We start from the raw sequence: 16,297 nt of genomic DNA on the forward strand, positions 1-16,297 counted from the left end.
TTTTGAAAAGATTGCATATTGGAGAACCATCTGTTAATAGCTCATGACTCATGAGTCATGGTCCTGCAAACACTTACACATAAGTACACCTTTTACTCATGGAATTGGCTCATTAAAATTGTGTGTTACATTAAAAGATTGACTATCATGCATAAATGATGATTCTGCTCAATGGCCGTGCTGTATTCATACACATTCATTACACACTGAGCAGATATGTTATGAGCTGTTGTTGGATTTATTCCTGTCTTTAGAGTGCTGGGACTATGATTTTTTCAACAAAGTCTCCCTTGCTTCCCCTGTCCCTTCTCATCCTTTCTCCCTCCAGCTGCTTTTTTTCCTTTCCATCTCTTCTTCTCTCCAGCTGGTCTTTTTGTTTTCCTCCCTGGACCTCCACATCTGCTCTTAATCTGATAGTTGGTTTGGGTTTACAATTCTGTAAGAAAGCTAAATTGTGTAGGGGTTGAAAAGCTCCTCACTGCTATATCTCATTACTAAAGCACAAATCAGAAACTGCTTTGATTGCCAGCAAGTGCAACAGAAACCTGTTGCCAAATCAACAATATATATTCAATCAATCAATTCAGTCAATATTATCCTGTAGAGAATTGTAAACTCCCATTGTTTTCTAGGAGAATTAACATACTTGAGAGTAACACAAATCATATTTGTATACAGGCAACCCCGGCTTAGTGCTGTTTCGCTTATTGCTATTTAACTATAACGCTTGTTTTGCATTGATAGCTGATTCCACTTAGCGCTCAGCCTGTTTTGTTATAATACTCATGGGCATCATACAGCTGGCACTGAAACTGATGCTAATCCTGACAGCCCTGATTCTGGTGATTTTTGGTGGCTTGTGAAAGTTGGTTTTGCTTAACACCTGGTTTCACTTAATACTCAGTTTTTCAGGAACCAATTAAGAGCACAAAGCAGGGGTTGCCTGTATTATATATCCCAGCTACCAAAATAATGTAAAATATAAAAATAATGAAAATGGAAAAATCCAATTCCAAAAATTAAATATCAAAATCTTCCAAAATGATTTTCCCCCATAAATTCTGTTAAATGGGAAATCTCCAAATATTTATCTTTTTTTTTTATTTGGAATAAAACTTTAATTTTGAAATCTTGACATTTCCCATAAAACAGAAATCCAGCATTTCAGCCTATTGTAGCTATAGCAGCCACAAACTTCATAGACTGCAGGTCCTATTTGAATGTAAAAGACTAACTTTATGTGAGTAATGGTTTTCAAGACTGGGCTTTATATACAGCATGTGGGTCAACCCCATATTTTAAGGGCCTGCTTATAAATGGCATATAAGTGACTCATAAATGTTTTATAGCAATTGTAAGCATGCCACATGCATGAGAAGCATGGATTATATATAGCTATAAGTATATCAGTGGAAGGTGATATCCATGATTATAAATAACTTATTGGCCCATTGGAGTAAATGGTTCGATACTTAGATAATAGTTTAGAAAGGGATGACCCTGCCTTGAGAGGAGTTTGAACTAAATAATCTCCTGAACAATCTCCCAGGCTTATTTTTCTATGATTCTATGACTAGTCATTTATTAACTCTTGGTATTAATGCTCCATTCACGGGTAATAAAGTGTCACTTTTTATTATAACATTGCTCCCTTCCACCTCAATAAATGTTTATATTTAATGTGTGCACCACAACTGTTATATCTGATCAAAATTATACTACAATGGGGGGCCTTTATTTAAAACACTTCCCTGTTGAGAGTACTTTAGAATAGCCACTTGTATTAATGTCCACACTAGCTACAGCTAGGGTACAACAGTCCTGAATCAATGGTTTCTATATGTTGTATCTTGATATTAACTTGGAGATCCCAGTCCTATTTGTGATGAAAACACAGCAGTGTCTAACTAAGAGGATTGTCTTGGAGTACATTTCACTTTGGAGGGAAGCCTCAAGTCCTTCCTTGGATTGCAAATCGGTAATACTAATGCCAATTCAGTTCTCATTTCATAGAATCATAGAAAATTAGGGTTGGAAGGGACCTCAGGAGGTCATCTAGTCCAACACCCTCCTCAAAGCAGGACCATCCCCAACTAGATGATCCCAGCCAAAGCTTTGTTTAGCCAGGTCTTGAAAACCTCCAAGGATGGAGCTTCCACCACCTCTCTGAGTAACCTGATCCAGTGTTTTACTACCTTCCTAGTGAGAGAATTCTTCCTAATATCTAACCTAAACTTCCCTTGCTGCACCATTGCTCCTAGTTCTGCCATTTGTACATGTGTGGCTGGAAGAATTTCCTATTGGACAACGCCCTTCTGGGGCTGTGCTCTGAATTGCCCTGGGATATTTTTATTAAGCCTTTGAAAGAAAAAAATATTAGAAAATGGGGGTTGTTTCAATTTACTGCTAATCTTATGTTGTTTCTGAAAACTATGAAGTTGAGCTAGTTAATGCTTACAAATCTCTGTGAACACATAAATGCCATAAAGTGCTAAGAGTACTAACAAGAGAGCTACATTTCTTGAGCAGTGTGTCCTTGTGTTGGTTTACAGCCTTTGCTACAATCACCAGGAGCAAGCCAGACTACCTTCCTAGGAATAACAGCTATGGTGCATAACTTCTGTTCAAGTAGCAGTGCCTGTAACCTGGTACCTGCAGTGCAGATGGTAACAAGGATTCTGGAGGGATACCTGGGAAGAAACTGCAGCTTGGAAGAATTGGAAGACCTCAGCCAGGTATCTGCCATTAGACATTTGTGGAATAGCTCCACAGAGCAGCTTCCAGTTTCAAATGGCCACTCTTTCGTTCTACTGTCTTGTGATACAATAATATTAAATACTTGTATGATAAAAATGAAATACAATGCAGTAATGACACAAATGCCTATAAGTTCGTAAGTATTTCTCTCTCTGTAAATTCAGATGTGTTCTTTAGTATGTGGGATGAGGTGGGCAAAAAAAGCCTTGGTGGACAGAAAGAAGTTGCTATGCCACCACCTGTGATGTTACAGACTGATTCACTCTGGGCAACGGCAGCATAGCTGGAGTTGCTGGGCATGACGCTTGGTGGATCTACTGCAGAAGGGAAATTGTATTGTCCTGGTTGCTTCCTGTTTGAGCTTTCTGTTGCTCTGGGAATGAATTAGTGCATATCCCTAGATTCTTCCTTTTTAACTGTTTTCTGTTTATCTGGACCTATCTTCCTACCAGTTCTCCTTTCACTTAAATTAGCTTCCTCTTTCTTCTACTTAAAACTCAGACAACTATGGTAGTGCTAGAAAGTGTGCTAGAAAGTATAACAGGAGCACCAAAAACATGTAAAATATCATGCGTTTTGTGCTTCCTGGTATTTATTTAAGGTCCCAATGTGCAAAGCATTTGCACACTTTTTTTTTTTTTGGTATGATTTGAGCAGTCTGTTGACTCTCACTTCTGCATACATTACTTAATGAAGGAATAATTCATAAAACAGTTTTATGTAATGGGAATTTCAAGTGAACTTTTGAGATAATAATTCCATTCCTGAACTTCTTTGACTTCCCTGTGGGTCATATGATTATAGAAGGAAAATGGTAATACAGGTGGAAAAGGTCTGCTGTATGAGGTTATCTAGCCCTGTCTCCTGGCCTGGGCAAAATTGTTCCCAATTGTATATTTTCTGATGCTGCATCTAGCCTGGTTTTTAAATGATTCAGGCAATAGCTCTTCTACCACTTCCCTTGAGGCACTATTCCATAGTCTAATAGCTCTCCCCATTAGGAACTGTTTCCTGATAGTAAGCCAGATTTCTCTTAATTTGTTCAACATGTATTTCTCAGCAAGCCTAGTTTTCTTTTAAAAAGCCATTCACATAACAAAGGAGTTTTCCCCTTGGTATTCCATGCATGAGCTTTACATGAAAATACATAATAATTTGATATTTACAGTCCTGTGAAATCCCAAAACTCTGCAGAATGTAGCCAAAGGTTTCGCACACTCACTGTTCAGTGTAGGCCCCTTGGCACAGATCTCCAAAATTATTTCCATTGAAATCAATGGATGTTGGACAGCTAACATTTTTACACATGCTCTGGGAATGGGGGGGAGGGGGGAGGGGAGTCCTTTAATTAGAGTGTCTCCAAGAGCCACTCTAATTAAAGCACTCACAGCGTCTCATGTATCAGGGTCCCCATGCTTCAGAAAGGTGGTGGGGGTGCTTTAACTAAACCTTGTTGAACAAGCTTTAGTTAATGTGCCCCCACTGCCATTTTGAAGCACATAGACACTGATGCACAAAGTAGAGGCTGATAGAGCCATCCTAATTAGCATGATGCGCTGTACAGTCTCTCCGCACATCTACAGGCACTGCACCCCTACATATCATTAAGAGTCTACATACTAAGCTAGGCACCTAAATACAAATGGCCTAATTTTTTAGAGAGCTGAGCATCCCTCATCTTTATTGAATTCTGAGGGAGATAAAAATGTTCAAATGCTCACTTTCATGGCCTTTCAGGGGCTGCAGTGGCATAACTGGGAGGAAATAATAGGGGCAGCTGCCCTGGGCAGTGATTTCAGGGGGCTGAAAAAAGTGTGGCTGCTGCTGGTAACCATGGCTGGGGACAGACATTTCACACAAACTGGTTTAAGTGATCAGAAACTGGTTTAAACCTGGAACAGAACAGATGTTCAGTGCACATAAACCAGTTTGAAAATGGCTGAAACTGGTTTGAGATAAACCTGGTTGAATGTAGTATCAGACTTAACTGATTTGGCTCAAACCAGTTTATGTAATATCTGTCCCAGACCCCTTGCTGGTTTAAGATAAATCAGACTCCCCCAGTATCCTGGCATACTCTCTGGGTTGGACGGGGCTCTCTGCTTCCTGGCTGCAGCTCCAGAGACTGCAGGCTGCTTCCCCTCTCCCCCTCACCACTCCCTACTAAGCAGGAATTCCTCCCTCCCCTCTGCCTTGCTGAGGAGGTGTCTGTGTATTAGTTAGCAGACCACATGCTGGCTACCATCTATGCAGAATCAACAGGTAGCTGGTGATGTCCCTCTGTTATTTTCTTAATGGGGTGATAAACCCCATCAAATCTTTGCTGTGCTAATCAGAGTATCCTGCTAGAGCCTGGCCATAGCCCCCTCAGCTCAGTACTGTGGAAGGAAGGGAGGGCTACTCTAGTGCACCCCCCCCCAGGTTCTAGCCTGAGCCACCACAGGCACGTGCCTGCATTTCTGGGATGTCTGTGCAGTTACAAAGCTGTTTTAGCTTAGCCAGGTTAACCTAACCTGGAAAGATTGAATCAATTCAGCCTCAGGCATTTTGAATGTCTGTCCCTAACCCATGTGTTTACGTTCACAATCCTGGCAGCAACCAGAAGGTGGTCAGCTCCATGCTGCAAGGGGTAGGAGGAAGAGGATTGTGGCTCTAGGAGAATTCTACTAAAATTGCCATGGAACAATTAACGTCCAAATACAGTGGAAAGAATCTCCTGGCTGAGATCTTATCAGAGACGTCTGACAGCAAATGGGGCCTCAGGCTTATTCATTTATGCTGGCTTCTATTGCATTTAATCTTGGTTGGCTTCAGTTACTCCTGACTGACGCTGGTACAGGAGAAAAATCAGGCTTTGTATGATGCAGCTTATCTAAGAACCACAAAAAGATCAGTTGACCTACCAGAACTTGAATCTGTTGATATATGGAGTTTAGGCACAGTAGTGCTATTAAAAGGTGGTCATTTTCCAACAGTTATCTGGTTCCAACCATTGTCTATGCTGTCTGGTTTCTGCAAAGTTGCTGGTTTCCCTAATATTTGATGTAGGAAACAGCTGTGGTAATTGTATGGCATCTGTTGGCAAATGACGTTTTAATCATCCAAGAAAGAGACTTGGGGGTCATCATTGACTACAAAGTGAACATAAGCCTTCAATGCAATGCTGTGGCTAGTAAAGCGAGCAAAACGCTGGCTTGTATCCATAGATGCTTCTCAAGCAAATCCCAGGATGTCATCCTCTCACTGTACTTGGCCTTGGTGAGGCCGCAGCTGGAGTACTGCATCCAGTTTTGGGCCCCACAATTCAAAAAGGATGTGGAAAAGCTTGAGAGGATGCAGAGGAGAGCCATGCACATGATCAGAGGTCAGGAAAACACACCTTATGATGACAGACTGAGAGCTATGGGGCTCTTTAGCCTGGAAAAGCACAGGCTCCGGGGTGATCTGATGGTCACCTATAAGTTTATCAGGGGTGACCACCAGTACCTGGGGGAACGTTTGTTCCCCAGAGCGCCCCAAGGGATGATGAGGTTGAACGGTTATGAACTACTGTAAGACCATTTCAGGCTGGACATAAGGAAGAATTTCTTTACCGTCCAAGCCCCCAAGGTGTGGAACAGCCTGCCATTGGAGGTGGTTCAAGCAGTTGCATTGAACACCTTCAAGAGTAAATTGGATGCTTATCTTGCTGGGATCCTATGACCCCAGCTGACTTCCTGCCCTTTAGGCGGGGAGCTGGACTCGATGATCTTCTGAGGTCCCTTCCAGGCCTAATGTCTATGAAAATCTATGAAATATTTGTATCCAGAAATCCAGAATTTCCCACTACATTTTTTACCCCAATCAAAATAAGATATGGTTTTAAAGTACTTGAAATAGTTTATGCTATACCCGATCTCCTGTCATGTTGAAATGCATATGAACTATATTTTTATGCCTTTGTAGTTTTACAGTTCCAAGCCCAATTTCACTTAAGTGCCATTTTGTGAAACAGGGAAACAAATTTTCTATGCATGTACAGCCTTGTTTCAACTAAAAAGGATTTGCTGGTATATGCATCCTAGTGTAGCTGGTATACTGAAGACACGGTTTACACTGGCAAAAAAGTGGTTTTATTGGCACCAATTTTCCACACAAAATAAGTAACTCTGGGAAAAAGGGCTATGTTGCTAGTATAACTGCTTCTACAATAGCATTTTTGCTGGCATAGTTTTTTGTTTTTTTCACCATGCTACTAGATATAACTATGCCGACAAAACTTTAATTTGTGACCAGGTCTAATTCTCTGGCTGATAGGCAGATGGTCTTCAATCACCGTTTTTGATCCAAACTGCTAGCCTGGATCAAGGTTGCTACCAGTAATTTCTGTTCTGAAATTTTGCAAGGAAAATTCAGCCATTCTAAAGTATCTAAGATAATACTCTTCACATCCTGTCTACAGGTGAATTTGGTCTGTGGTTCAGTCTTATGATCAGATCATATTTTCTGTTCATTGGGAATGTCTCATGCTGCAATAAATTGCAACAATGAGCAGAAGTCTGTTTTAGGCAGAGAATTTTGAAGCAAGGCATGATAATGTGGCCATAATAAAACATTGTGTACAGATGACTGGATACGTTTGCAACAGTTCCAGCTCCAGTTTCTCATCCTGCCTTGCTTTTGTATTTTCAGACGCAATTAGTGTTAAAAGCAATTGGAAATGCAGGTCTGGCAGCCACATCTCTTACTCCGGTCCTCAGTTCATGTGCATTCCAGAAAAGCCACCCTACCGAAATCCGACTAGCAGCCATACAGGCCTTCAGACGCATTCCCTGCACTGCCAACGTAAGTGACTGACATTGTCAGTGGCTGATGGTTTATTATTGTTATATTGGATTGTAGACTGCATGCTATAAATTATGGGCTGAACAAATGGCTGGAAACTGAGTTTAAAAGTATCTCCCAGCAGAACTCTTTCTGGAAAATACCATGTGCTTCTTAGAGAAGCGAAAGAGCTATTTGGAGGATTTTTTTTGACAAATGTCATTTTTTTCATAGGCAAAAAGGTACAGGTGAACGAACTATAAATACTGCATTTTAGATTATGAGGTACTATGTCTTGGCTTGTGTTTGGACAACTGTGGCATCCCAGTTGGCTTGTTTTGGTACCTGTTGCTGGCTTTCTAAAGCAGTAACTTGAGTTGTGTGGCTTGCATGTTTTTGCTGAAGACCTTAGGGCAGTTTTTTGTTTCTGTTTCTGTGTTTTTTAACATTCCACGCCTCCGTCTCCACTTGTGATATGGTAAGTGTCAGTACTGGAAGTTTGATGCAGTAGGCAAAATAAGGGTTACATCTAGGACATTCCTTTTCTTAGCTGGCTGGAGGAAAGAGCGAAATATAGTTGTCAGCACAGCACTTGGTATAGAAGTCTAAAAAACTATATCCAGCATGTTTTACTGAAGCAAAGCTTGCCTAAAGCATGTTTTCTACAGAGAAAGATGACATTTTCTGTAACATTTGAGAAGACTTGAATGCTGAGTTATACCCAGAAAGATAATGCATTTCCTGCTAATTTTATGAGTGGATGTATTTACCATGCAAGCTGGCATGTAAGTGACAGACATGATCCTGTCATTGTTACCAGGTCAGAGCTGCCATTGAAATTGAGTGAAATGTTGAATGCAGTTTCATGGTATAGACAAGTGTTTTTCTGGCAATATCTTTTTATTGAACCAACTGTCTCGGTGGGAGCACAGGTGGATTGAGGAGGGGTTTAGTTGTGCAGTTACATCCCACTTTGATTCCTGCTCCACTCAAATTTTAAAAGAAACTGTCTAGCAGGGGCAGCTGCATTGCTGTTCACATGAGCTGAGGGAGTCAATTGACTTCATGGCTCATTATTATTTAGCTGATTTCTATTAAACTCTTTCCTTCATAGGTGTTAACATTTGATCTTCTGCTAATCAAGGTATCCTTTCTTATACAGTTATCCTGGTAACATTTCTCTGCTCACCTCCAGCATGTCCAATAAAGGTGTACCACAACCTAGGACCCCATACTGGGTTGCTTTACTCCCTTTGGATTCAAACCCACAACAAATCAGTCAAGATGGGGAAGGGAGGGACAGGGTTGAAGGCAAGTACAGCTGCATGCTGGCTGTGACGCAAAGCTCGGAGGCAGGAGGGAGTTGCAAAGATGAGGCAGAGGGAATCAGTAACTCCTTTCCTGGGTTGTTTCTTGCAGCAGGTGATGTAGTCTGGGATGCTGAGCCAGCAGCGTAATCAGGGCAGCATAAAGCTGGGAAGGGGTGGAACCAGAGCAATTGGTCTCTCCGGATAGGGGCACTACAAAAAGCTGAAGCAAGTCCTTTCCTGACTCAGCAGTTTGTTTCTATATGTTGAGAATGGAGGGCAGCAGAGACCAGCTATGGGCATGGTGTGGGGCAGGGGGTAGTTAGAGCCCTGCCCCTGCCTGTCCCTTGGTCAGGGGCTTTGAGGGGTAGGAGGAAAAATTTGGAAGGAGTTCCGAGGGGAAGGGGCTGGATGGGAGTCATGGCACCAAAGGGCTTTTGAAGGGAAGAGCATCTGCTCACATGAAGAAAAGCTACTTACACACAACTGTTAGCAGGATCAGATTCTTTATGTGGAACTTTGGATTTGGTCCTGTACTGGTAAAACTTTTACCTTAAAATCGGTCCATGTGAGCTATGTTTGGGTACTTGGGTCCTTTAGCCTGTTTCTGATAATTTTTCCCCTTTTAGCGCACCGTATTAGTCCAGCTGTATCAAGCCGCTGATGATGATGTGGAAATAAGAATTGCTTCGTATTATATAGCAATGAAGTGTCCGAGTAAAGAGCTCTTTCGCCAAGTACAACAGACTTTTCAGCGAGAGACATCTAGCCAAGGTCAGCAGACAAGTACTTTTAATATTTTAATTTCTGGCTCTTTTAAAGATTTTGACTTTAGTAGGAATCTTAAGCTGCAAGCAGCAGCAGCCCATCTCAGGTCCACCTTACATACTTTAAAGCAATTGTAACTGGCTTTTTTCCTTTAAAAAAAAAAAAAGAGAGTTCAATGAAAAATGAAATAAAAGCAAGAGAGGGTTCCCCCAGTTTTTTCACTTTTTTTAATAGACACCCATTTATAATATCAAGGAAAATTAGGGATAAACATGGAGCCCTGCTAGGTATTATTACATTCTGAATACCAAATGGCTAATTGCATAGTTTCTGGAATGGAGAAAGAGAAAAGTACCAGAAAAATGAACAGTTTCTACATTTCTAAAAATAACATGGTAAGAAATGAGGATTGGAAAAATGTTTTTCCAAGTATTTCTTTAAAATGTTCCTTGTTTCCCTGACTTATATCTGTCTACTTAGTGCAGAGTGCACTTTTGTTGTTACTGATTCACCTTTTACTGACTACAGCTTCCACTGCACTTCTCTCCTTGTCACTTTGCCTTTGCTGTAAGCTGAACTACCCCCAAACATTACAGATGCAATAGAATACAACATAAACAGTGGGAAATAAATGCAAAGGAGGCCAAAACTAAACAGCAGAGACAAAGTATGTCTGGAGAATCCAGAGAGAGATGCATTGATTCTTTTTTTTCATTACTTGATCAAAAAGCTTGTGGAAACCTTAAGAGTTTTTTACTTTTCTGGAACCATCAGCAAGACTTGCCAAGGTATCATTGTGACAGGAGCAGCTCCTCAGACCACTGGAGAACAGTGTGGAAACTACAGAGGTAGTGATAAACAACAGGAACAACAAATCATTAATAATTCTCTAAGGGAAAAATACAGTTAAGAGAATAAGGTGGTTTAGAAAGGATCCAAAAAATGTCTATCTTTCTTATGTACTTATAATATGCCCAAATATATAGTTCCTAGGTAACAGTGTAGCAGCTATTTAAAACATGTATAAATATATCTGGAAAAATAGTAGAGCTCAGACAAGTATTATGACTTGTTTGCTTTATTTCATCCTGCTTACTTGAATAACTCTTTGGGGCTAGGTACAGACAGTCAAAAATAGGGCTGTGTGAAACAGCGTCGTTCCATTTCGACTTGCGCTTTGAGGTTTTGACGGAACAGCATTTCGTTTCAAAGTTTTTCTAGATTTAAAACTGCTGTGCCATTTCATTTCATCAAAACAGTGACACTAGGGCTGCATGAAACACTAGGTTTCTGGGATTTTCAGTCCAGAATTATAGCAGCAGGACTTTGCAGGGTTGCTCATCACCTCCCCTCCCTTCTAGGTGCCTATGGGATTTGTAATCCACAGTTGTAGCCAGCAGTAAGTTTGAGCAAGGGAAGGGGTGTTCAACCCCTCTTCCTGGTCCCAGACCCCACCTGGGGTTTGCTGAGGGAGGGGCAGTCCTCCTTCTTTCGACTGGCCTGCATCTCCAATCAGGCTTGCCCCCCACCCTTTTGTCAGCCAGCCCTCACTGCTCCAGGTAGGAAATGGAGGGGCGGGGTCAGCCCTACTCTGTGGAGTAGGCAGTATAGCCCAGCCCAGGGCTGCAGAGCATGCTGGGATGCTGGGAGACTGTGATTTAACTTGAAGCAGGAAGGGGTCTGGGAGAGAAGTTTCATAAACTGGTTTGACACAGATCAGTTAAGTCTGATACTGCATTCAAGGTTTATCTTAAACCAGTTTCAGCCATTTTCAAACTGGTTTATGTGCACTGAACATCTGTTTCGTTACAGTTTTAAACCAGTTTCTGATCACTTAAACTGGCTGATGTGTAACTTCTGTCCCTAGCCTGACTGATTACTTTCTGACCTGAGCCAGATTGCTGACATGAGATGTTGAACTAAATGCTAAACCTGAGCAGAAACACTAGGCACCACACTAGGCTTCAAACACTGATTGTGTGGTGAATTGTCCAGAGAAGAAGCAAGTTCAGTTAGTATGAAAGGAATAAGAATTAGGGTTGCATAAAAGCGAAAAATCTGTGCAGCTTCTTTTGCCACACATGAGTACTTAAATTCAGGGCCGGCTGTGAAGGGGGTTTGCTCAGAATGGTTTCAGCAGTCAGCAGTTAATGGTTATAAAGCCCAGTGATTTCAAGTCTGCTGAGAATGAATATATTTTGCAATCCTCTTCTCGTTAATGTGATGTGGAGGAAATAAAATCAGGGTTTATTTCTACTTTACAAGCAGGAGTCCAAAGCTATTGTTTGTCTGCAGCAATGATCAAGGGCAGTAGTCTTAAAAGCCTATGTAGTGTGTGACTTTTCTCCTGAACTGCTGTACTTGCAGAATGTAAACAGTCACAGATACAGTAGATAACATACCCAAAGCTTATGTTAGACATACAAAAACCTAGAACTCTTGGCTTCAAAATGATACCTTTTATTAGACCAACTGGGAAATTGCAAGAAAATTGTCCTTTTCTGCAAGCTTTCAGGATCAAAGTCCCTTCATCAGGCTCTGGGAAAAGTGTAGATGGTACCAGATGGTAAAAAGTCCTTATAAGTAGGAAATAAATTTCATTTTTGCACAGAGGAAGCTGAAAATGGAAGGCTGTCTCCCTCTGGGTCCATGAGAGTGTCTTTTAAAAGTCAAGTCTCGCCTCTTGCGTCTCCCCCCCCACTCTTGCTTCTGCCAGGGTTTTTAAACCTGCCAGGGTTTTTAAAGCTCTGCCAGGGTTTTTAAAGCTCCTGCAGTGGTGGTCGCAGCTGCTGTCATCTGCCAGCCGCTGCCCAGCTTGACTGACAGCCGCTTGAAAAGGTGGTGCAACGCCTGCTCACGCAGCTTCTTCCTGTTCCTGTCCTGCCTCTCTGGTAGGTTTTGAGCAGGGCCAGGATCCCTGAGTCTTCCACCGGGAGTGTCGGGGTCTGTCCCTGCTGCTTCTGGTCCCTGAGGGTGGCCCCCGCTACCACAGTCTTCTTATCCCAGATCAACATGGCTACCAACTATACTTCTAAAGCTTATGTTGGAGTTTTTTCATGTATTTGATTCTGAACAAGGTACTAGAAAACCAAACCCTTTTATGAAGGATACAGTTGTTTTAGATACTACAACTCAGGTTGTCTTATTTACAGTTGATGCACAGAGGCTGGGAGTTTCAAAAACAGTTACAGGCTCAGTAGTGAAGTACTTTATTTACCATGTGACAGAGGCTTTTCTTGCCAGTTTCCTTGTAGGATGGACATAAAATTGCAGGTGGAATTGTAAACCTAGAGGGAAGTTCTCATTCCATGTGTTTGCTTAGGTGGCATTATTGGTAAAGGTGGTAGTGAGCATGTCTCCATGAGACATTTACTGCAGAGCTGAATTATCTCCTCAGTAGAGTCTCTGGATCTACGCGTACAGCCCTATTAGGTTGCAGTAAACCAGGGGTGGGCAAAATGCGACCTGGGGGCTGGATGCAGCCTGCCAGGCCATTCTATCCGGCCTGCAGGGCCCCTAAAAAAATTGAGAAAATTAATATTTATCTGCCCTGGGCTGCCTGTCATGCAGCCCTTGATGGCTTGCCAAAACTCAGTAACTGGCCCTCTGCCCAAAGTAATTGCCTGTCCCTGCAGTAAATTAATAAACACCACTGTAGGTTAGTACTTGTAAATACAAGTATTATCCTGTGGTGGTGTTATTAACTGCACAGCGATGCATGTGTAGACATTGATGGGGCTGTCTGGAGCATAAGGGAGCTTCAGTGTAGAGACTGCCTGTCAGTTAGCCCTGCACTGAAGCACCCATGTGCCCCAGCCAGCTGCTCCACAGCACATTGAGCTGGGTCAGAGCAGCCCCAGGCTGGCAGACTGACACCCCCATCGAAACTGAGACAGAGAAGAGGTTAATAGTATTGTGAGGGTTAAGGGGGTTTTTTTCAAGCCATTTTTGAAGATTCTTAGTGCCTCCCTTATTTTAAGAAGAGGCTTGAAGTTTTTCCCCAGTCTAAAGATCAGAGATACTTTTTCCTGTCCCTATGAATACCTCCAGTTTTGGATGAGTTGTGAAAGTGTGAAAAATCTCCACTTGCGTATGCTTAGTCAAGCTTGTTAGAGGCTAGCAGGTAAATTCCCTGCACAGTCCATCTGCCCTCAGCACCCCTCAACCACCAGGCTGGCAAAGCTCTCAAGTATGTCTGCACAGCTGGGAAATGAGAATACTCTCTACACAGGGTATGGGAAACAGTGCAGCATTGGTAGCTGGATTTGCCTTTCAGAATAACTGTACTGAATCTCTGATCTTGTCTATGGTGTTTGTAACCACTAGACTACATGTCAAAGTTAGGCATAGAATGCAAGATGACCTAATGACTGGTTTTTCTGATGACCATCAGTATGTTTCTACATGAAATAATTTCTTTCTTTTTTTTTTTAAAGGAAATGTTGAAAGTTAAATTAAAATGACTTAGATTAAAAGAAAGTGAGGGGAACTGGACTGGAATGTAGGGCAGCTAGGCTCTATTCTGGACCTTGCTATTAGCTTCCTATCCTGTGATGGGGAAAGCTGTGAAGAAAAACATTCACACAACATGAAGAAGCTAAATTAAGGCTGCATTCTGACCTTCTGAATACTTGACTTTGTTCTTTAAATGTAAATTTGTATAAGTGGTATTACATAATGGACAATCTTCACTGTGAATTAACAGAGAATCTGCTCTGTTGTACTAATGGAAATCCACAATATATCATTAGGGCCAGACTCCTATAACTGGTCAGCATGCCAGATGCACTTAGTTCAGAAAATCCCTTGCATACTGCAAATAATGAGGTTGATTAACTTTAAAAGCTATTTACTTAATTAGACCAATTGGTAGATTTATAACTGTCAACAGGGTAACTGCAGATAAAATCTGTCCTTTCTGTGATATGCTAGGATGCTCTAGGACTGAGTTTTAAATAACTTTGCCACTGATGAGATTAACTAGTGAGCTAGATTTTGATCTCAGTTACATAAAAGTGTATAAAGTTGGAATTAATTCCACTCAGGCAGGAGAGTGATTTTGATTTACACAGGTGTAAAGTGAAAAATCTGGCCCAGATGATTCTTACTTCTCTGTGATTTACAGAAATTTCTCTTTGTTTCAGTGGGTTCTTTTGTTTGGAGTCATCTCTCTCAACTCCTGGAGACAGACGACCCCCTGAAAGAATACCTCCGTGACTCCATTCCTGATGACATCCTTAGCAAAGAGTTTGATTGGGAAATGTGGAAATATTCCTCATATTCAGATGTCACTTTCCATTCAGGTATGTGTGCTCTTCTTGCAAAAAAAAGCCAACAGAATCCTAGGTTGTATTAACAGGAATGTCACTTGCAAATCAAGTGAAGCAATTCTTCTGCTGTGTTCAGCACCGGTAACACCATCTGTTTTGGGCCTCACACTTCAAGAAGGACATGTACATTTTGGGAACAGTCCAAAGCAGGACAACAAAAATGATCAGAGACCTGGGAGATGAGACTTATGAGGAAAGGCTGAAAGAATTAGGGTCGTTTAGCTTGAAGAAGAGTAGACTGGAGGGGAGGGGGGCAGAGAGAGTTCATAAGTCTTCAAATACCTGAAGGGTGATTATAAAGAGGATGGAGATGGGCTTTGTTTGTGACTTTTGGGAACAGAACTAGGAACAGCAGCCTCAAGCTGCAGCATGGGAAATCTAGACTGGAGATTAGGAAGAACTTCCTGAATATGCAGATGGTCTGGTATTGGAACAGGTTATCTAGATAAGTTGTATAAGCTCCATCCTTGGAAATTTTCAAAAGCAGGTTAGACTTGGCTGGGATGGTTAGGTGGGGATCATCCTGCCTTGAGCTGGAGGCTTGACTAGATAACCTTATGAGATCCCTTCCAGCCCTACTTCCCCGTCATTCTGTGTTCCTGTGTTGAGCTATAGAATTGGATGCTATGCAGCAGGTCTGTGGGTTAAATCCCTGTGGCTTTTCTATTTTTTCACCTCTTCCTTTTTTATAGAATATTTTAAATTGTGAATTAATAGAACCCCAAAATACATCAGAATCAGGACCATGATTCTCTCTTACTTATGTTGATATAAATCAGGAGGAAGTCCACCAAACTCTACAGTGTGCCATAAAAGTATGTGAAAAGAAATTAGCCCAATGAACTTAATTTTCCTGCCTGCCACAAATTCTTTTGATTTAACAATCACTTTGGTGGACAGCCATTGCAGCCAAGTTATGGATAGTGTTCTGGTCCCTGCTGCCAGTGTTACCTTATTTCCTTGATTCTAAGATGAGTGTTTTTGCCCATTTTAATGTGTGTGTGTGTGTGTGTGGAGTCTCTTATCTTAAATTGCATGGGGGGTGGGGAAGGGAGGAACAGCCAGCTGCTTTGGCTTAGGTTACAGTCCTACCTGAGGTCAGGGCCATAACCACAGCAGTTGCCTGCCTTCTCCTTTCCATTCACTGCCTCTGCACCCACTATCTCCCCCCTACAACCTCTGCTCCCCAGCATGCTCCTTTCCTTCCTCCACTTACCTTTTCTCCATGCTAGCAGGCTCCATGCATGCTGCAGCCTGGGACACTGAGCACAGCCCCTGCCTAGCCCATAGCAATGGTGTACAGCCCACACAGCTGCTATAAGACTGGCCTGG

At 41.9% G+C, this 16,297-nt stretch overlaps 1 protein-coding gene across 1 annotated transcript in view; it reads left to right on the forward strand.

Annotated features, from left to right (window-relative positions):
• LOC109290675 (apolipophorins) overlaps positions 1-16,297 on the forward strand; it is a 116,032-nt gene that overhangs the window by 60,734 nt on the left and 39,001 nt on the right. The window contains exons 11-14 of the mRNA XM_019507382.1: positions 2,553-2,735; positions 7,429-7,581; positions 9,497-9,641; positions 14,780-14,938. Of these exons, the coding sequence (XP_019362927.1) occupies positions 2,553-2,735; positions 7,429-7,581; positions 9,497-9,641; positions 14,780-14,938 (640 nt within the window). The remainder of the gene's footprint in view (positions 1-2,552; positions 2,736-7,428; positions 7,582-9,496; positions 9,642-14,779; positions 14,939-16,297) is intronic.

Source organism: Gavialis gangeticus, unplaced genomic scaffold (genome assembly GCF_001723915.1).
Source record: "Gavialis gangeticus isolate Ggan-Ray unplaced genomic scaffold, GavGan_comp1, whole genome shotgun sequence".
Taxonomy (NCBI): Eukaryota; Metazoa; Chordata; order Crocodylia; family Gavialidae; genus Gavialis; species Gavialis gangeticus.